This window comes from Camelina sativa, chromosome 13, assembly GCF_030686135.1.
Source record: "Camelina sativa cultivar CO46 ecotype springtype chromosome 13, ASM3068613v1".
NCBI classification, from domain to species: Eukaryota; Viridiplantae; Streptophyta; class Magnoliopsida; order Brassicales; family Brassicaceae; genus Camelina; species Camelina sativa.
In genome coordinates, this window is record NC_141892.1 from 24,422,757 (window position 1) to 24,444,773 (window position 22,017).

At 36.6% G+C, this 22,017-nt stretch overlaps 3 protein-coding genes and 4 pseudogenes across 4 annotated transcripts; all 7 read right to left on the reverse strand.

The window, feature by feature from the left end:
• Positions 1 to 663: 663 nt before the first annotated feature.
• LOC104737401 (F-box protein SKIP19 pseudogene) lies at positions 664 to 1,005 on the reverse strand (annotated as a pseudogene).
• Positions 1,006 to 1,303: 298 nt separating this feature from the next.
• Positions 1,304 to 1,997, reverse strand: LOC147929932 (F-box protein SKIP19 pseudogene; annotated as a pseudogene).
• Positions 1,998 to 2,017: 20 nt separating this feature from the next.
• On the reverse strand, positions 2,018 to 3,120 carry LOC104738463 (putative F-box/LRR-repeat protein 23 pseudogene; annotated as a pseudogene). Its single transcript, XR_015577727.1, has 3 exons — positions 3,086 to 3,120; positions 2,887 to 2,934; positions 2,018 to 2,656 (listed from the first exon to the last, which is right to left on the reverse strand). The product of XR_015577727.1 is annotated as a putative F-box/LRR-repeat protein 23 pseudogene (transcript).
• Positions 3,121 to 9,678: 6,558 nt separating this feature from the next.
• On the reverse strand, positions 9,679 to 10,089 carry LOC104737402 (F-box protein SKIP19 pseudogene; annotated as a pseudogene).
• Positions 10,090 to 11,107: 1,018 nt separating this feature from the next.
• On the reverse strand, positions 11,108 to 12,517 carry LOC104737404 (F-box protein SKIP19-like). Its single transcript, XM_010457573.3, has 2 exons — positions 12,117 to 12,517; positions 11,108 to 11,483 (listed from the first exon to the last, which is right to left on the reverse strand). The coding sequence occupies exons 1-2, from the start codon at positions 12,464 to 12,466 to the stop codon at positions 11,357 to 11,359; spliced, it is 477 nt and encodes a 158-aa protein (XP_010455875.3). The 5' UTR covers positions 12,467 to 12,517; the 3' UTR covers positions 11,108 to 11,356.
• Positions 12,518 to 16,453: 3,936 nt separating this feature from the next.
• Positions 16,454 to 16,995, reverse strand: LOC109128461 (putative defensin-like protein 55). Its single transcript, XM_019234815.2, has 2 exons — positions 16,847 to 16,995; positions 16,454 to 16,708 (listed from the first exon to the last, which is right to left on the reverse strand). The coding sequence occupies exons 1-2, from the start codon at positions 16,932 to 16,934 to the stop codon at positions 16,560 to 16,562; spliced, it is 237 nt and encodes a 78-aa protein (XP_019090360.1). The 5' UTR covers positions 16,935 to 16,995; the 3' UTR covers positions 16,454 to 16,559.
• A 1,597-nt stretch (positions 16,996 to 18,592) lies between these two features.
• On the reverse strand, positions 18,593 to 20,189 carry LOC104737406 (putative F-box protein At4g05475). Its single transcript, XM_010457574.3, has 2 exons — positions 19,691 to 20,189; positions 18,593 to 19,402 (listed from the first exon to the last, which is right to left on the reverse strand). Exons 1-2 carry the CDS (start codon positions 20,095 to 20,097, stop codon positions 18,823 to 18,825), a joined length of 987 nt encoding a protein of 328 aa, XP_010455876.3. The 5' UTR covers positions 20,098 to 20,189; the 3' UTR covers positions 18,593 to 18,822.
• Between the last annotated feature and the right edge of the window lie 1,828 nt (positions 20,190 to 22,017).

Below are 22,017 nucleotides of genomic sequence, written 5' to 3' on the forward strand. Positions count from 1 at the left end.
GGTACAAAGGAGTTTGGTATTCATATTCCACCCCCAAGTATTCATTTATGCTCTGGCTTGCAATTCATAACCGGTTAGATACTAGCGATCGCATAAAACATTGGTCCTCGGGGCAACATACAACATGTGTCCTCTGTTCTGGCGCAGAAGAGACAAGAGATCATCTTTTTTTCTCTTGCCTTTACTCTGCGGCTATTTGGAAAGACTTCACACAATCTCTGTTATTGACTCACTACTCAACGGATTGGAGTTCTTTGATCCCACTGCTTACCTCCTCAGCTCTACCCTCTCTTCCATGTTTCATCCTCAAATATGTCTTCCAGGCAACTGCTTATCATCTGTGGCGGGAGAGGAATGCTAGGCGACATGGCGAGGAACCTTCCGCGCAAGCTCGACTTATCAAGCTCCTTGACAAAATCGTACGTAATCGTCTCAGCTCAATCTTCGGGTTACACGAACACCGCTACGATGAAGACCTGCAACTCTGGTTCTCCACAAGAGCTTACGCTCGATGCTCCACTCCCACTTAAGTTATAATAAATTATAGGATATTTTAATCTTATTTGGCTATTATTTTCAAACGATGAAGCATTCATTGTAAAAACGTTTTTTTTTGGTTGAATACAATTTTACATTCTTTCAAAAAAAAAAATTTGGGGGAGATTAAAAGAGAGAGAACCTATCAGCGATGTAATTGAGGAGATCATCAGTACCGAAATACCAAAGATCAATCTCAACCAAGCCTCCCTGGCTACGATCAATTGCATGATGGCACATGATCTCGAGATTGCATTCCATGTCTTCCGAGTTATGCATGTCAATTTTACGCCACATGGAAGGGTCTTTACAAACGCGACGCCATGATCTGCAAACTTTCTCAGCGTTCTTCAGTATCTCAATCGCGCCAAGACGGTGGAGGATCGATGACGTCAGTTCCAGCGGAAGCTCCGCCCAGTTTCTATATTCTCCGACCTCCATCGCCGGAGGCAAAGACGACGTATCCATTCTTCTTTTCTTTGGTATCGGAAGCGTCAAAAATCCCACTAAACAAGAGTGAAGTTAAAAAGGTTTCATATATCCTTCTCTCTAATTTTACTACTAGGTCCTCATGGTATCACATTATTACGAAACTCATTTGGACCAAGCCTACTTAAATCTTGGGCCTAAGCCCATAATTATGCTCATCCGTACTACAATCACGCGCTCAAAAAGAGTTCGAAAGGAAATAACAAGGATCTTGAAACTTCGAAGTACAAAGAGAGGAATCATAAACGAGTTCATAAGTTGACAAGACCAAAACAAAAGCAACATGTTCTCTCTGCATTGTTCAGAAAGATTCAATAACTACCAATAATAGTCGCTGGGATCATAGCGGGGGGGCATCAACTATAAAGGTACCACCATAAGGGTGACCAGCAGTTGAGTCATTGGGGCGTCTCAAATCTTTGATCCTCTCAGAGCATCGCTTCCCTAGATTCCCAGTAAGGTCAATGTTGAAACACTTGCGTAGATCAAGGTGTTCCAGGTGAGGACAACCATCAAGAATGGCGTTCAAGCCCACATTGGTGAATGACGACACATGATCTCAAGGTCGTACCCCATGGCTCCCAAGTCTCCGAGGTTGTCCATGTCAATCTTGCGCCACATCGAGGGGTCTTTACAGACTTGACGCCAAGATCTGCACACCTTCTGAGCATTTTCCAGTATATCAATAGAGCTAAGGCGGCCCAGGATCGATGATATCAGTTCTGGTGGAAGTTCCGCCCAGTTTCTGAGCTCTTCGTCATTTATCAGTGTAGAAACAGAAGTGGACGACGATGAAGAGGAGGAAGTATTATCTGATTAAAAAAATTCAAATGTAATGAGAATTAAAGTAGTTTCCGTCTTTAATTTACAATCAATGAACACAGAGATAAAGAAAACAGGAACAAGTTCATAAGTCACAACCACTTGCAACTGAGCATAATAAGCACAGCAAAGTGAACCTGTCTATGCATTGTTAAAAAGAATTCAATATCTACTCCCAACTATAGTCCTTGGTACCTGAGTCATAGCCGCCCATAATGTTGTTATAGCCGCCCATTAGGTCAAAGGCGGCTATAAGGTCATAGCCGTCCATAAGGTCATTGCCGCCCATAATGACATACTGGTCATGTAGACAGGGTATTCCATCATATGAATACGTATCGAGTACACTGGTATCATATGGGTAATCAGCTGTTGAGTCGTTGGGGCGTCTCAAAACTTTGACCTCCAAACAACGCTTCTCGAGATCCCCTACAAGGTGAATGTTGGAACACTGGCGTAAATCAAGATGTTCCAGATGAGGACAGCCGTCAAGAATGGAGTTCAAGCCCGTGTTGGTCAGCTCGTTCCCTAAAAGCTGGAGGTGGCGTAGCTCAGGCATGCTTTCCGCAATTGCTATGGCATTATGATCACGCATATTAGAGCAAACTCAACGCGAGGAAGGCGGTTTAGCTTCAATGTCTTCAGATGTGGACATGACTTGCCTATATCACTCAGACGCTCTCCTGAAATATAGCAGTATGAAACCTCGAGGTCTTCAAGCAATGGAAGTTTTGCAACTGCTTTAGCAACTCCCTTATCTGTAATCTGACGGCATTTTACAAGTCTAAGGGTTCTCAGATTACTTGAACTGCATATAATTGTGAGTAAAAGTTTAAAACATTATTCCAATCAACTCAATGTCAATCATCAGAGATTAAAAAGAGTGACACAGAATCATAAGCTAACAATAATTTCCCCAATTCTGTTCTAAACCCTAGAATAGCATAACCCCATTCAATGACTGAAATCAAATCAGCCACAGTTCTCTATAAACCCTAATTCGAGAGATTTTGAGTTACAGGGAGAAAGAGAGAGAACCTATCGGCGATGTAACCGAGGAGCCTATTAGTGAAGAATAAAACGTGTCTTTAAGTTTGTTCTGTTAAGTTTGAATGTTTCAATTGAATAAGTCGTAGTCCTGGTTTGTAGGACACGAGCTCAACTCTGTTTTAGTAGCGTCTGTTTCGGAGTATTTGGTCTTATAAAGAACCAAGTTTGTTTTAGTTTCAATTAAGACTTTTCCTCAGTTTTTTGCAAAGCTATTGATTCCATTTCTAACAAGTGGTATCAGAGCCTCTTTCCTACAAACCTGAGAAAAACACAGCAACAATGAGTGAGAAGGATGCGTTGATCGTGCCAAAGTTCGATGGTGACTATGAGCACTGGGCGATGCTCATGGAGAACCTGCTCAAATCCAAGGAGTGGTGGGATCTCATTGAGACTAGGATTCCACGGCAGGAGAGGAATGTGATCCTCACCGGACCACAGAGAACGGAGTTGGCGGAGAAGACCGTCACAGATCACAAGGTCAAAAACTACCTGTTTGCATCCATCGACAAAACAATTCTCAAAACTATCCTAAAGAAGAAGACATCCAAGGATCTGTGGGAGTCGATGAGGAGGAAGTTTCAAGGGAATGACAGAGTTCAAAGTGCACAACTGCAGAGGTTACGCAGAGAGTTTGAGGTACTCGAGATGAAGAATGGTGAGACAATTAACGATTATTTCTCAAGAGTGATGGAGGTTGCCAACAATATGAGAAATCTGGGAGAAGACATGCGTGATCCGAAAGTGGTAGAGAAGATCCTAAGAACTTTGGTGGAGAAATTTACCTATGTCGTGTGTGCTATTGAAGAGTCCAAAGACATCAGGCTGATGACGGTAGACGGTTTACAAAGTTCGTTGATGGTGCATGAGCAAAAACTAAGCAAGCTTAGAGGAGAAGAGCATGCACTAAAGGTGGAAGCTCAATGGAGACCAAACTACGGCAGGGGCAGAGGAGGATCACCAAACCGAGGTCGAGGTCGTGGTGGTTACCAAGGAAGGGGCCGTGGTAGTTTCTCAAGAGAGATGGTGAAGTGTTACAAATGTCACAAGAAGGGACATTACAAATCGGAATGTCCAGAGTGGGACAAAGAGGCTAATTATGCAGAAATGGAAGAAGACATGGTGTTAATGTCATACATAGACATGGAGGATCAGGAGATGATATGGTTCATAGATTCTGGATGCAGCAACCATATGTGTGGCACAAAAGAGTGGTTCAGCGAGTTTGATGGTACCTTTAGACAGAACGTCAAACTTGAAGTTGATAGAAGAATGATAGTGGAAGGTAAAGGAAGCCTGCGACTGCAGATAAATGGAACAGTCAGAGTAATCACCTCGGTTTACTATGTGCCAGGGCTAAAAAACAATCTACTCAGCTTGGGGCAGTTGCAGCAAAAGGGGCTAAAAGTGATCTTTGAAGACGACGTATGTGAGATCTGGCACAAGGAACAGAAAACCATGGTGATGTACTCAACCATGAGCAAAAACAGGATGTTCGTTGTTCATGCTACAATAAGACTGAGAAGAGAAGAGGAAGAACGCAAATGTTTTCAGATGATGGAGAAAACAGAACAACTGTGGCATAAGAGGTTCAGTCACCTCAACTTTAAAGGTTTAAAGACTCTAGCGGAGAAGGAGATGGTGAATGGACTACCTGCCACCAGTCTTGAAGAAGCTGAAATCACCTGCGATGTTTGTCTCAAAGGGAAACAAAACCGTGAAAGCATTCCAAAGAAGAGTGATTGGAAAGCAACACGAGCACTGCAATTGGTTCACAGCGAAATATGTGGTCCGATATCACCTGTATCAGAGAGTGGAAAGAGGTACATTATCAACTTCATTGATGATTATAGCCGAAAATGTTGGACTTATCTCTTGTCAGAAAAGTCAGAAGCTCTACAATTCTTCAAAGAATTTAAAGCTAGTGCAGAAAGAGAGTTGGGACAGCCATTGGTGTGTTTGAGGACAAACAGAGGTGGTGAATTCAACTCAAAGGTGTTTGAAGATTACTGTAAGGAGAGTGGGATTAAACGTCAACTTACTGCTGCTTACACACCACAACAAAATGGTGTAGCAGAGAGAAAAAACAGAAGCATCATGAATATGACAAGGTGTATGCTGCTTGAAATGTCGGTGCCGAGGAGATTCTGGGCAGAAGCGGTCCAATATGCAGTCCACATTTTGAATCGAAGTCCATCAGCAGCCTTAGGTGACATCACACCGGAGGAGAAGTGGAGCCAGCACAAACCATCAGTGGGGCATCTAAGGATATTCGGGTGTGTTGCTTATGCATTGGTACCGTATGAGAGGAGAATAAAACTCGACGAGAAAAGTGTGAAATGTGTGATGTTTGGGGTTAGCAAAGAATCAAAAGCCTATCGTCTCTACAGTCCTGCGACAAAGAAGATTGTGATCAGTCGAGATGTTCATTTCGATGAGTCCAGAGGTTGGAGTTGGGATGACGAGATACAGAGTGGTGAGTTAGCGTGGAATGAGCTGATAACCGAAACAGAGAATGAAGAAGCAGTTGGTGAAGAAAACGAGAATGAAACACCTGAGCCACCATGTTCTCCAGAAAATAATGAAGAAGAAGACGTAGGAGCAGCAAAAACTCAGCAAACCAGTCCCAATCAAGTAGTTGCTCCTGGAACCAAACGAAATCGCCAAGCGCCTGTATGGATGAACGATTATGTCACAGGAAATGCAGGGTTCGTGATTGCAGAGGAAGGTGAGAATATCTTGGCCATGTTTATTGCATCTGATGATCCTGATCGTTTTGAGGATGCAGTACAGCAAGAAGTTTGGAGAAAAGGCCATGGAAGCTGAGATCAAAGCTATCGAAGAGAACAACACTTGGGAGCTGATGAATTTGCCTCACGGAGCTAAAGTAATCGGATTCAAATGGGTGTATAAAACAAAGTTCAATGAGAAAGGAGAGGTGGACAAGTTCAAGGCAAGATTGGTGGTTAAAGGGTATCATCAGAAATATGGAGTGGATTTTCATGAAGTCTTCGCTCCAGTTGCTCGATGGGATACAGTCAGAACCATCCTTGCTTTCGCTGCAGAGAAAAACTGGGTAGTATTCCAACTTGACGTAAAAAGTGCCTTTTTACATGGAGAGTTGGATGAAGAGGTGTATGTAGAGCAGCCAAAGGGATTTGTAGTTGAGGATGAATCCAGTAAAATATACAAGCTAAGGAAGGCTTTGTATGGGCTCAAACAAGCACCAAGAGCCTGGTACAGTCGAATTGAAGGGTACTTCCTAAGAGAAAAGTTTGAGAAAGCTTACTGTGAACACACTCTCTTTGTGAAGAAGGAAGGAGGTAACATTTTAATAGTAAGCGTGTATGTGGATGATCTTATCTATACAGGAAATTCTCTCTCAATGCTAGAAACGTTCAAGAAATCAATGATGAGGGAGTTCTCCATGACTGATCTAGGAAGGATGAAATATTTCCTGGGTGTTGAAGTTGTTAAAGAAGAGAGAGGTATCTTCATCAGTCAACAAAAATATGCTGAAGAACTGTTGGTGAAGTATGGGTTGGAGAACTGCAATGCAGTGAAAAATCCGATTGTGCCAGGTAGCAAATTGTCAAAAGTGGGAGTTGGAGAAGCTGTTGATCCTACAACTTTCAAACAGCTCGTGGGTAGTCTGAGGTACTTAACTGCAACTAGACCAGATTTAATTTTTTCTGTGAATTTGGTCAGTCGTTACATGGAGGCTCCCAGCGAGCAACATATGCTAGCTGCAAAGAGGATTCTGCGATATGTGCAAGGGACCACACACTATGGTATACGGTACAAGCGTGGAGAGGGGCAAGAACTTGTGGGTTTTGTGGATAGTGATTATGCAGGAGACGTTGATGATCGGAAAAGTACTTCGGGATATGTCTTTATGCTTGGAGGAGGAGCTGTTTCATGGGCATCAAAGAAACAACCTATAGTAACTTTATCCACCACTGAAGCTGAATTTGTCGCAGCAGCCTATGGAGCGTGTCAGGCAGTGTGGTTGAGAAACATCCTTGAAGAAATTGGGGCTGCTCAAGGGGAGAATACGGTTCTGTTCTGTGATGATAGTTCTACTATAAAACTGTCCAAGAATCTGGTGCTTCACGGGAGGAGCAAACACATTCATGTAAGGTTTCATTTCTTACGTGAATTGGTGAATGAAGGGGTCATCAAACTAGATTACTGCTCTACTCAAGAACAAGTTTCAGACTTCATGACAAAGGCTGTTAAACTCGATGTGTTCGAGAAACTGAGAAAGAAGTTGGGAGTCTGCTGTGAGAAGGATTAAACTGGAAGGAGAGGTTCCAATTTAGGGGAAGAATTGAAGAATAAAACGTGTCTTTAAGTTTGTTCTGTTAAGTTTGAATGTTTCAATTGAATAAGTCGTAGTCCTAGTTTGTAGGACACGAGCTCAACTCTGTTTTAGCAGCGTCTGTTTCGGAGGATTTGGTTGTAAGGTTCTTATAAAGAACCAAGTTTGTTTTAGTTTCAATTAAGACTTTTCCTCAGTTTTTTGCAAAGCTATTGATTCCATTTCTAACAATTAGTACCGAAGTACCAAAGATCGATCTCAACCAAACCGCCCTGACTACGATCAACAGCGTGGCAGCACATGCGATCGAGGTCGTACTTGAAGCTTGCCAAGTCTCCGCGGTTGTCTATGTCAATCTTCCGCCACATCGACGCCTCTTTACAAACGCGACGCCACGATTTGCATACTTTTTGGGCGTTTTCAAGAATCTCGATCGCGCCAAGCCGCACAAGGATCGATGACATAATTTCCGGCGGAAGCTCCGCCCAGTTTCTATATTCTTCTCCGTACTCCTCCATCGCCGGAGGTAAAGACAGAGACGACGGCTAAGGAGAAACAAAAATGAAAACAGCTACAGTGAAGAGGAAAGGAAGCAGAGTAGTACTGTCGTTTCAAAATTTTCGTAGCGGTCACTAAATTACAGCTAGGTCTTCATAGTGATACATATTTTACGATATTAGTTGGGCCATAAATTACAATAATAAAAATAATATTTTGGGCCTAGGCCTAATTTTTAAACTGAAAAGCTTAAAAATTCATAGGAGGAATCAAGGAGTTTGAAACTATTATCTAGACCCGGGCATAAAAACCGTACCCGAATACCCAACCCGGAACCCGACCCGAAAAACCGGGTTCGGGTTGGGTACGGTCACGACAGTTAACACGCACTCAAACAAGTTCAAAATAAAGACACTGCAACTACAAACGTAGAGAAAAAAAGGAGACATGAACAAGTTCATAAGTTTGGCATATGGCAAGACCAGTATATGATACAACATGTTTTCTGCTTTGTTCATGAAGATTTAATATATATATATATCTACTCCTAAATATAGTTACTGGCACCTTAGAAATTACAGTCAACCTCAATATGTCATCACCACCATATATATATTTCCCAAGTCATCATCTAAATCAAAATTGACAAAAACTGGTATATGTACAATCTTTTGATCTTGAAACATCGTTTCTCTAGAACACGAGTAGTTTTGGTGCTGCATTCACAAGTTATTTTAGCACCATATTGGAAATCCAAGGCTTCTTAGATTACTTGATTATATATTAGACAAATAATTAGCTATACCTTAAGCTATAGGAAAACAAGATTCTTTATAGTTCGACTAATAAATAAAACTTAGAAGCCTATGATATTTGTTCGGGCCACCATAAAGTATAATAATAGAATCTCATAATAAAAATCAGCCGATAATCATAAATGTACCCACTTAAGAAAAAACCATCCAATCGTTATCGCAACTTACAGTCAGTCAGTCACGGACTCAAAGCTTAATTAAAAGTTTAAAGGAAATAAGGTCTTTGAAACTATGAAATACCAACATAGAGAAAAGAGCTAGGAGACATGAACGACTTCATAAGTTGACAAGACCAACAAAAGCAAATTGTTTTTAGAGAGGTTTAATACCTAGTCCCAATATAATCCCCGGTACCTGCTCAGTTGTAGTAGACCTTCATGATCTGAGTCAGAATCAGAATTGACAAAAGTGATACCACCAGTTGAGTTGTCCGGGCGTCTGAACTCTTTGATCCTCTCCAAACATTGCTTCTTAAGAATGCTGACACGGTCGATGTCGAAACACTTTCATGCTTTCAGCGATTGCTAGGTGATAATCATCATCATCATGTATGGTGCGAAACAATATGTAGCCTGACCATCCTGAGGAGTTTAGCTTCAATGTCTTTAGATGTGGGCAAGCACGGCCTATAGCTTTTGAATCCAGTCTTAACGTTGAGTGTGAAACCTCGAGGGTTTCAAGGAATGGAATTTTTGCGATTGCGTTCACAAGTCCTTCGTTCGTCATCCTTTGAAGTCCAAAACTTATCAGATTCCTTGATCTGCAAATAATTTTGTGTGGCCGAGTTAAATCATAAACTAAGAACAACAACAATAAAGAGAAATTTTCAAAGTACTAATCAACTCAGGAGCATGTAAAATAAGAAGAGCAAATAATGGAGTGTTATACAAGCAATGCGTTTGGGACTCTAGAGTGATGCTTCTTAAGCAAGTATATGGTAAGAGTTCTTAAAGCTGATGATATTGTTCTGAATTATATATGCTAATAATCTAACTAATTGTTTTCATCAACCATGAAAAAGGATAAGTAACTAATTAAGTATGATGAGAGTAATTAACGGAGTGAAACAAAACAAAGACTCGAACAATGTGAGAACTAAGAAAACTTTAAGTTGCAAGGCATACATTCTCGAGTAAAAGTAAAATATGACTATCCAAATTCCATTGAATCAAATAAAAGCCGTTTAAGGGATAGAGAGAAGAGAACCTTTCGGCGATGTACGTAGCTGATGAGTTCATTGGTCGCGAAAACATCAAGGTGGATCTCCAGCAAGCCGCCCTGGCTGAGATCAACAGCGTGACGGCACAAGATTTCGAAATCCAAGTCGCCCACTCTGCGGTTCCCCAGGTCTCGCATGTCGATTTTTTGCCACATAGTAGGGTCTTTACAGATGCGTCGCCATGATGTGCACACCTTCTGAGCGTTTTCAAGTATCTCAACTGCACCAAGTCGAAGCAGGATTGAAGACATCAAATCCGACGGAAGCTCCGCCCAGTTTCTCGGCTCTTCTTCCTCTCTTATCATCAGCGGAGGCACCAATGTAGAGGAGGGGGCAGACATTTTTTGAGGAGAAGTGAAGTGTAATGTGTTCGGACCTTTACGGCTCCCGTCTCTATCTCAAAATTTAGGTTATGTAGTATTATGTGGTACAATTCATGCCACGTATAATAATATGGCTCAAGCTCGATAGAGCAAGGCTAGACGCACATGTCGCGAATAACACTCACGCGCTAATTATGTTTCCTCGATTTTCTAATTAGGCAAAATACATTTTCACCGCATCACTGATATTGTCATGAACAGCGTATCTTCGACTCCATTCGATTTTAGTATGGAATCGATAAAACGTGGGATAGACTTAAGTAAAATTTAGTAATTCGGTTTGATTTTGTTAATCGGCTTGATTTAGTAATTCGGTTTGATTTTTTTTGTGTTAATATGTAAATTTCATTCACAAAAAAAAAACCTTGTGGATACATGTGGTTAGATAGATGAATGAATCGCTAATTTGAATGAATGATATCCAAAATAAGAGTTATTGCAACATGACTTCAAAACGGACAACTGAAGTCAACACACACTCGAACAAGCTCAAAATAACGTTTGTCATAGTTGATAGTACTGATCAACATAAGCGTATCACAATCTTAACAATCACACGTTATGAACAATTAATAATGCAGGCCTTGGCAAAATATACACGCGCTCACAAAACATTTGCCACTACATCATATGTATTTCGGACTCCATTGATTTTAGTAAAATACTAAAAGAAGTATAGGTCTACTTTATTTAAATTTTACATATGTCAAATTTAATAAAATGAAATAATGGATAAACCATCTCCAATTATGTCTTTCTACGTTTTTTAGTTTTTACGATAAAATAGAGTAATTCAAAAATACAATAAAGTTTTTCTCTTACGTATCATTTTATAAAAATATTGAAAAGTAGAGAAACTTTAAATATAGACTAATTCTATCTTCAACTCTTATTTTAGAATAAGATATAGAGTAAACCGGATTAAAGAAGATATTAAATTTACAAGAAAAAGTAGAGTAGAATTGAGATGCCCATAAATGAAAGAATACTTAAATTGAAAGAATCATATGAATAATACTATATATGTTGTATTGCACATGGCTTCAAAACGGACACTGAAGTCAAGACACGCTCAAGTTAAAAATAAGGACAACCGCATCTATATGAACGCAGAGAAAAAAAGGAAACATGAAAAAATTCATAAGTTGGCATTGGCGGCAAGACCAGCATATACAACATCTTTTCTGCATTTTTCATAAAGATTCAGTAGGTAGTCCGAATATAGTTACTGGCACCTTAAAATTAGTGTCAACCTCAATATGTCATCACCACCATATATTTCACAAGCCATAATCTGAATCAAAATTGACGAAACTGGTATCATTTGAGTAACCAGTGGTTGAGTCATTGATCTGCAAATAATTGTGTGTAGAGTTAAATCATAAACTAATTAAGAACAATAGGGATTAGAAATTCTCAAAGTACTAATCAACTTAAAATAAGAAGAGCAAAGAATGACGTCTTACCAGCAATGCGTTTGGGACGTCTATTAATTACATGACTCAGAAAATAAAACTCTAGTGATGCTTTAAGCAAGTCTATGTAATAAGATTCTATAAGCTGATGATATTCTCATATATGCTAATAATGAGTAACGGAGTGAAACAAGACACAAGACTCGAACAATGTGATGAGAACTAAGGACTATTTAATTATCCTTCAAATATATCTGTGCTATCTAATCCCAAACGTAGAGTACATATATAAAGGAAAACTTTGAGTTGCCAGGTACACATACTTGTGTTAAATTAAGTAAATGACTATCCAAAGCCATTACTAGCAGATCGCCAGATCCAGTAAAAGGATAAACAAAACAAAAAAACAACAAAAACTTAACAATTTTAAGTTAAACAAATTCTTGCCCTAATCCACACGAGAGAGAGAAAAAAGGAACAAACACAATTCAGATATTCTCGGACATTGTGTGTGAGTGTGTCTAACTATTCCCAGTGAAATCAAATAAAAGCCATAAAACAGAAGAGAACCTATCGGCGATGTAAGCAAGGAGAGAATCGGACGAGAAGTACTCAAGGTTGATCTCGAGCAAGCCGCCTTGGCTGAGATCAACAGCGTGACGACACAAGATATCGAAGTCCAAATCCTTCAATCTTCGGTTTCCCAGGTCTCGCATGTTGATTTTTTGCCACATGGAAGGGTTCTCACAGATGCGTCGCCACGGTTTGCACACCTTCTGAGCGTTTTCAAGTATCTCAACTGCACCAACTCGGAGCAGGATCAAAGAGGTCAAGTCCGACGGAAGCTCCGTCCAGTCTCTCGGCTCTTCTTCCTCTCTCATCATCAGCGGAGGCACCAATGTAGAGGAGGAGGCAGACATTTTTTTTGAGGATAAAAAGTGAAATGTAGTGTGTTCGGACCTTTTTATGGCTCCCCCGTATCTAATTCAAAACTAGGGTTACGTAGTATTTTGTTTATGTGGTACAATTCATGCCACGTCTAATAATTAGACTCAACACTCGATAGCTGAAGGAAGATCAAGCAAGGCCACACGCATATAGCGAATAACACTCACGCGCTAATTATATTTCCTCTCATTTTTTAATTAGGCAAATTACATTTCCATCTAGACATGTCAATTAAGGCTAAAGTGCGCAGGCTAGGCAAATTACATTTCCATCTAGGCATGTCAATTAAGGCTAAAGTCCGCAGGCTAGCTCGACCCGGCCCTAAAAAATACTAGAATCAGGCTTAAATATATATGTTCAGAAAAATCGAGTTTTTTGGGCTCAGCCCGTTTGAGCTATAGGGTTTTTTGGACTTAGCCCGACCGGCTCAGACCAACCCGAAAAACTCTTTAACAAATATATTTGTACTTTTTGTTAACATTATTATTTGATTGCAATATTTGATTAATGATTTATTGTAAATAAAGTTTAAAATTATAATCCTAGTTTTCATATTTACTTAATAACCTTGCTTAATACTTTAAAAATTTTTTATCTATGATATTATATATGAATTATATATTGCTTTATTTGGTTAAAGTATAAAATTTTGTTTAGTTTTAATTTTTTTCAACTTATAGTGAATATAGATGAGTTATTAAATTTTTGATTGATTTGTTTTATAGTGCATCTTTAAACACTGCTTTTTAAGACTTACAAATTTGAATTATTGATATGTAAGATAGGCCCGAAAAGCCCGAAAAGCCCTGTAGCCCTGTTAGGGTCGGGCTCAAGCTTTAAAATATAAGCTTGGAAATATTTCGGGCCGGACCAAGCTCATACATAAGCGGGCTTTACGGGTTTCGGGCCAGGCCGGGCCGGGCTAGCTCGATTGACACCCCTACCCACCACACCATTGATATTGTCATGAATAGAATATCTTGGATTTCATCCGATTTAGTAAGAAACTAGAATATGACCCGTGTTAGAGTATAAGTTAAAAAATTTATTCAAAACATCATATATATAATTATTTTATTTTCTAAATGTTTTTTTTGGATGTAACACTATGCCATGAAATTATATGTTGAACATGACTTATGAAAATAACATCTGTTTTGTAAGATTTATTCTAGTAGATCTAGATTTTGATCTGTGGTATACCGTGGGTTAAGTTGTGTTATAAAAAAATTAATTTTTTTGTTAGTTTTATTTGATTTGTTTATTGTTTAAAATTATATATTGTATTTTGATTGTTAATTTTACGGTTTAACCCATAGTATACCGCATATTAATTTTAGGACCAAATATGTAACATATGTTTGTCAAAATCATTTTGACCAAGAAAGCCTACCAAACAACATTATTCCAAACTTTAATTAATTTCTAGAAATCATATTTTTTTTGAAATTTCAACTCTTGCTCTAACATGAAATCACATTTCTTGATTTTTTTTCATATTATAGTGACATATTATTGACCCTTGCTATAACAAATCAAATTATAGTGTTTGTAATTTTTAACTTTTTGATCTATCATAAATTTATGATATTTTTAAAAATTTCAAATTAAACTCTTTTTCAATATTTCAAATAAAATTATTTAAAAAGTTTATTATAGTATATAAAACTATACAATTCAACAAAAGAAATATATGAAACAAAATGTAAATATTCAAATTTGACCGTTACTCAGTCAAAATTTTAACTGAATAGATATTTTTTAAAAGAAAATAAATAAAATTTGGGAGTTTTATTCTATTTCTTTAATCTCCTAACATTATATATATATGGTTATGTAAATATACTATATCAGGCTGTTTAATAGAGAAAGATTTTGTTAAAGATTTGTTTTTATTGTTTCATTTGTTTATATATTTAATTTCTTCAAGTTGTATTATTATTTGGAATATCCTCTTTAAGTGTATTCATTGCAATTAGTTAATGACAATGCAGGTAAAGTAATTATTTTAACCCCTAAATCTTGGTATGACTAACGAATAGTCAATCCATATAACATATTCTACAACCAACTAATGAATCAATAACTATTATCCAGTCTATCAAAAAGAATTTGTGTACTTCCGAAATATTAAATAGGGGATCAAACAAAATGTGGAATAGAATCGTTTCTATTTTAATAAAACCTGTAATTCGGTTTGATTTTGTTATTGCTTTGTACTTTAATAGAATTAAAAAATGGAAAATGAGGAAACTGAAAATAAAAGATGTTTTTTAGAAAATTTTGTTCATCTATATATTTGGTGGTGAAATAGGCTTTATAATAATAAAAAAACCTATTATACCTTTAATTATGAACTTAAATCAATTGAGCCTTAATTTAAACACTTTAGTCAAATTAATAACCACCAAAAAATAAGTGGTTTACTAAGTGTGTCAAATTGATCTCTTTTTATGTGCTTTTTATTTAGATTATGAAATCAACAGTAATCTAAATAAATTTCCCATCAAACATATATTTTTTTTGAATGTTAGATACTATATATATTTACTTTTTTAGTGTTCAGTTGATGTTATTACTTTTTTTGTAATATGAAAACAGTATTTACCATTCTTTATTTGATTTTTAGGAAAATGTGAAAAGACATTTAAAATACATATATATAATTTTAATTAATTTAATTTAAATTAATAGAAAGACTAACTTTCGTACAATATGTACTCCAAATTTTGTTAATCATATAAAATTGGAACCTATAAAATTTCATATTCTAAACCTTTTAGAACATATTTCAATTAAATTTGTAAAACACGTAAAAATGGTCTAATGCATAATTTAAACTATTTAGAACTTAAAGTAAAATGTACATTAAACGTTACAGAACAAAAGTTATCGATACAGAAAAACTAATTATTTTCAACAAAACCACAATGTTTCTTTTTCAAATCTTCTTTGAAGTTATTTATTAAGATATTTTTTTTTGTCTCTCTTAAACTGTTTAAAACTTGATTTTATCTATTAGTATTGGTAGTTTAGTCATAATTAACAACTTACAAATAAAATTAAATATAGACAAAAAATTACAAAGGTCCTTTATTTCTAATTTTTCCATAAAAAAAATGTCCGAATATTTTAATTTAAATTGTTAATTTTAGTTTAAACTAATACATGTAAAACATATTGGTTAAATTATTAATTTTCTAAAATTTAAATATTAATTAAGAAAATGTCATGATTTTAAACGCACTATAGGGTATCTCAAATACTAAAAAATTATAGTATAGATTTCAAATTGTTTATGAAATTTAGAGTTTATTTTCAAGTGGTATCAAAGCTGAACCAAGACGAGTGTAAAGTCAATAAGGCTCACATTTTTGGGGGTGACGATTTTGGTGTGCAATAACGACGTTGTGATCTATTAGTGGAGATATATAAAATAATTGATTTGATCATCTACGTCATTTAAGTGCACTTATCTTTTCGGTCAAAGTTCCTGAAATAAATAATTAGTCATTTATCTTCGGATTTTTCAAGATAGTTCTTTTTCAAATAAATACCAAAGGTGGAGATTTTGGAAAAGAAACGGTTTAAAAAAAAACATGTTTAGTATATCTTTTAATATCTCACTTTCTTGTGAATGTATCAATTTTAGGCGAAACATAAACTGTTTCACCATTTGTCGCTCATGGAGATAATCTAAAGTAAATCAGACAAGTGTAAATTGTAATCTTCATGTCCAATGTATACGAACAACAAATACATTAGATTAAAACTAGTTTTTATCAAAATAAATTGTATATATGCATAAATCTGATATTAATAAAAGGATATATAAGTATCAAAAATATACCTTCTTAATAATTTTTTTGATTAAGTTTAATCTAGCAAATGGTCATTTTTGCTATTTGCACGCGCAAACTTAATACTAGTTGTTATATAAACACACACATCAAGACAAATAAGTAAAGTCACAGAAGTGATGATATATATGTTTTATTTTATTAAAGAGCTTACATAAATCTGATAACAGATATATATAATTCAACCGCTCAAATCGCTGATTGATTATCTATCAAAATGTTTGCAACAACATCGTCCAGCAACACACTGTCCATCCTTGTACTTCATGAAGGTACAGTCATACCGGCATTCATAGTTTCCATACATTTTTGTACATGGTCTAGTGCACGAATCATAGTTTGATGCTTCAATCACTATAACACATGTAGGATTTATGTTAAAAGAAAAAGTAAAAAAAACGGTTTTACATTTTTTTTCTTTCTAAAAAGTAAATTTTATATACAATAATCACATTTAAAATAACAAATAATATTTGAAGAATAACAACATACCTGATGAAGCCAAGACGCCAGAGTTGGACAATGAATTTGTCAAGATCACTACAAGAAAAAAGATAACAAAATTTTTTGTGATACTCATTATTTTTGTTCTTACTGTTAATTATTTTTCTGTTTCTAAGAAAAGAAAAGAATAAGTATGTGCTTCTCTAAATCCTTACAAAAATCTCTATTTTATACAACTCTCTAGTCAACCTAGTTATTTAATTTCATTTTTATTTTTTGTCTAAAGTGAATCTTCCATATTATGCTGATAACATTGTGTGGTGGTAGACAAAATCTAAAATATAATTACAGATTGTCATGTATGGCATACACTCAGTCAAAGATGTTTTTGGTAACCATTTAAGTAATATTGTTGATGACTATCATTAGGTATAAGATAGATATATAGTTACCATTAGTATATTGTTGATGACTATCATTATGTAACCTATGATCAACGGCGTGATGGCACATGTTAGCTAAGGAGTCAGGCCTTCCATGGTTTTTAATGTTTTATTCATCTTTAATTTCTCATGATGAATAGTTTAATTGAATGAAATGGTATGCAAACTATTAAGCTTTATTGCACATGCATGTCTTCTAAACGGACACAAAATTAGAGAAGATCAAAATAAGGACACACTGCAATTACGAACGTCGAGAAAAAAAAAGAGACATGAACGAGTCCATAAGTAGGAGATCAGCATAAACAACATGTTTTCTCAATATCACGTCTCTAGATTTCCAACAAGGTTAATGTTGAAACACTTGCGTAAATTAAAGTGTTCCAGGTCAGAATTGTTATCAAGAATGGTGTTTTTAAGCCACTTTCCCTTAGTCTTCTTATTCTAAAGAAGCTGGAGGTAGCGTATTTTAAGCATGCTTTCACCAAAACTAGTCCATGATCATCATTAACTTTTAAGGGTATCCTCAATGGGGAGAGCTAAAAGGTTGGTTAAGTGGGGTTAGAACAAGTTTAATATTAAATTTTAAAAATTGTTTGGTTAAGTTTCTTTAAAAAATTGTATGCTTCCAATGCTAGCTCTTAATTTGGTATTTAGAACAGAAATTGAAGAACACCTCTATTAATAACTATATCCAGGAAAATCCCACATGTTTCCCCTTCAATCCCAGCCATACTAATTCCCAAACTTCTAACATCATAAAACCCTCTAATTTTTGCAACATCAATTTCAATTTGTTTAACCATAATTTATTCTCACATCAATTATTTAAACCTAATGCATGACAATCTACAACTGAAATCAGAGAGATTCTTACCAAGATAAACAAACCCAAACATCATTGAACCAAACAATCAAAGATTTGACCACTTGAATCCATGATATAATGAACCCGTATGCTTCTGTTTTGATGAACCCGAACTCGCCCATGGAGCTACCGTGGGTGGAGATGAAGATACAGCCGGTTGAAAGAGAGGGAGACAATATGTTTTTTTTTTTTTTTTATCCCCTAACCAATCAGGTCTCGACACATACTCGACGCTTAATGGATCTAAAACATCCTAAATAAGCAACAACTATAACAAAACTTTACGTGATTTGAATAAATTAATCATTTTTATTACTACCAATCTTTTAGCAACTTAGCTAAGTATCACCGTTGGTGATGACTTAAGAGAGAATATAACGGAAGCAATATTTTAGTTTCAATGTCGTTAGCCGTGGACAAGATCATCACCTATAACTTTGATATCCAACTATGGACATGAGTGTAATTAAGACCTAGAGCTCCTGAGCACCAGTAGATTTGTAAATTTAAATCAGCAGATCATTGAGAAATAAAAAAAACCATCGCATCGTTTTCGTCGAGCTACAGTCACACTCTCAAAAATTAAAAGTTCAAAGGAAATAATTTTTAAACAACCAAAGCATAGTACGAACATAGAGAAAAGAGGAGCCATGAACGAGTTCAGAAGTTGACAAGGCCAACAAAAGCAACATGTTTTCAGAGAGATTCAATACCTAGTAGGTGCCTGCTAAGTCGTAGTAGGCGTCAATGAGTCCCTCCTCATCTGTATAGTCTTCATCTGAATCATAATTGATAAAAACGATATCGAATGGGTAATCAGCAGTTGGATCATTCGGGCGTCTGAACTCTTTGATCCTCTCCAAACATTTCTTCTCAAGATTTCCGACAAGTTTAATGTTGAAACACTTGCGTAAATCGAGGTGTTCCAGGTTAGGACAGCCGTCAAGAATGGCGTTCAATCCAGTGTCAGTTAACCTGTCCCCAAGAAGCTGGAGGTAGCGTAGTTCAGGCATGCTTTCAGCGATTGCTAGGGCATACTCATCATCGCATTTGACGCGAACGGACCTGTAATCTAACTCATCTAACCCAGAAAACCCTGACCCTGAGGAGTTTAGCTTCAATGTCTTTAGCTGGGGGCAAGCCTGGCCTATAGCTTTCAAATTCAGTTTAAGCGATGAGTGTGAGACCTCGAGGGTTTCAAGCAATGGAAATTTTGCGATTGCGTCCACAAGTCCTTTGTTCGTCACAAAACCATGGTATACTCGAAGTCCAAGACTTCTCAGATTACTTGATCTGCAAATAATTGCGTGTCGATTAAAGCATTAACTAATTAAGCAGAACAATGGTGATTTAGAAATTCTAAAAGTACTAATCAACTACGAAGCATGTAAGCTCAGAAGAGCAAGGAATGACGTGTTATACGAGCAAAGCGTTTGAGATGAGTGTAAACAAGATGTTGCCCTAATCCTCACCAGAAAAATAAGGAGACAAATACATTTGAGATATTTCTTATCAGTCCAAATAAAAGCCATTAAAAACTTAACGCATACTTGAAAGTGTAAGGGATAGAGAGAAGAGAACCTCTCAGCGATGTAGGTGAGGAGAGAATCGGTCGCAAAGTGCTCAATGTCGATCTCAAGCAAGCTGCCCTGGCTTAGGTCAACACCGTGACGGCAGAAGCGATCGAAAGCAAAATCGTCCAATCTGCGGTTTCCTAGTTCTCGCAAGTCGATTTTTTGCCACATCCAAAGGTCTTTAGTGATGTCTCGCAAGTCGATTTTTCGCCACATCGAAGGGTCTTTACAGATGTCTCGCCACGATGTGCACACCTTCTTAGCGTTTTCAAGTATCTCAACTGCACCAAGTCGGATTAGGATCGAAGCTGTCAAGTCCGACGGAAGCTCCGCCAAGTTTATTGGCTCCTCTTTGACTTCCTTCGTCACCGGAGGCACGGAAGTAGCCAGTGACACAGGGAAGGAGGCAGACATTTTTGAGGATAAGAAGTGAAAGTGAAGTGCGTTTCGGACCTTTAACGGCTCCCTACTCTTACTCAAAACTAGGTTTACGTAGTATTATGTGTATGCGGTGCAATTCATGCCACGTATAATAATTAGGCTCAATACTTATAGCTGAAGGAAAACTCAAGCAAGGCCACACGCACATATAGCAAATAACGGTCACGCGCTATTTATGTGCCCTAGATTTTCTAATTAGGCAGGCTTTGCAAAATACACTTGCCAACACACCAAAGATATTGTTAATTTAGGGGGAAAAAAATCAATCCTAATGTACCAAACCAAAATCCAGCAGAACCGAAACAAACCAAAATTACCAATTAATTCTCGAAATAAGCAACCAAAAATATCCAAAACTATCCAAAAAAAAAAATAATGAAAAATCCAAAATAAGGAACTGAAACCAAAACAAAAATAGAAAAACCGAAGCGAAACCAATAGAAAATTCTAGAAAAATCGAATGGATAATAAATCTAATATCCAAAATATCCAAAAACCGAATATTCGAATGCCTTAGAGTTGATATTGTCATGTACAACATAACTTGAACTCTATTTGATATTAGTAGAAATGAAAAAACGTGAATAGACTCGTTTCTATTTAAGTAAAAATATTTTTCGGTTAGATTTTGAAAATGCTTTATAATCAAATGTATCTTTTATATATCTTACATATGTCAAGTTTGATAGAATCTTTTTTTGTGCACCAACATTTTGGTTCAACTTATAAATTAAGGTTACATGAAGAATAAGCATAAACGGACATAGAGACACAAACTTGGAAAATCTCCATAAGGCACCATGAGAAGTGTAGAAACTATCACAAACATGCCCATGAAAAAAAAAATCCTCCGACACAAAATCATCAAACCATACATTGTGACGTTAAGCCGAAAAACTAAACCTTGGTGGTTGCGTCAGAGAGAAACGGCTATGACAATTTAATAGAAAATAATGAATAAATGTGGTTAATTAGATGAATGATTAATTAAAGTTGAATGAATGATATGTCATATGCGAAATACCTGTTAGGCTGCAATGGCAACATGACCAAAACAGACACTCAAGTCAACATGCATTCAAACAAGTTCGAAAGAATTTCTTCATTGTTCAAAAGTAATATATTATATATACTCTCTGTTTGTTAGTAATTCATTTTAGCAAAAAATATACACATAATAAAGTGGTGCATGCGTTACTTTTATGATCTACAGTTTTCTATAACTCTAAATCAACAGTATTATTTTTTTTTTGAATTTTATAATTCATCAATACCAACAAATAAATATTGCATAGAAACCTTAAACATCTATCTTCACTACAACAAATTTGGGTTTTGGTAGCAGTTCTTTGTAGCACTAATTCAGTAACTGCTACTAAAAGTGTCAAAAATAGATTGTGAGCTCTATTGTAGCATTGGATTAGTGCTGGGGAAAATTTTCAATAAGCGGAAACCCAAAAATCACCAAAAATCACTACAATAGCTGAAAAATCATTTGGAGGAAAACACTTAGCCAAAACTTTGTTTTTTCCGACACTCTCTCTCACTCGGACCAAACACTTAAAAAAACATTTGGCCAAAAAAAATATCTCATTTTCTCAGAAAATCGATTCCCATCCTCCATCACCTCTCAACCTCCGTCGCCGCCACCACGGAGACAACAACACACCAACAAACCTTTGTCGCCTTTCGAACACCGATGACAGAGTGAAAACAAAACCACCGATGTCGCTTCTGCTTCCCTCCGATTCAGATTCTGGATCTGAGACTGATTTTTCGATGGCTTCTTACAGGGCCTCCACGCCTTCTTCTTCCCTTCTCTCTCACGGTTCTCTCTCTCTCTTCTCAAGGAAACAAAGTTAGAGTCTTTTTTTTTTATCTCGGTGGTGATTC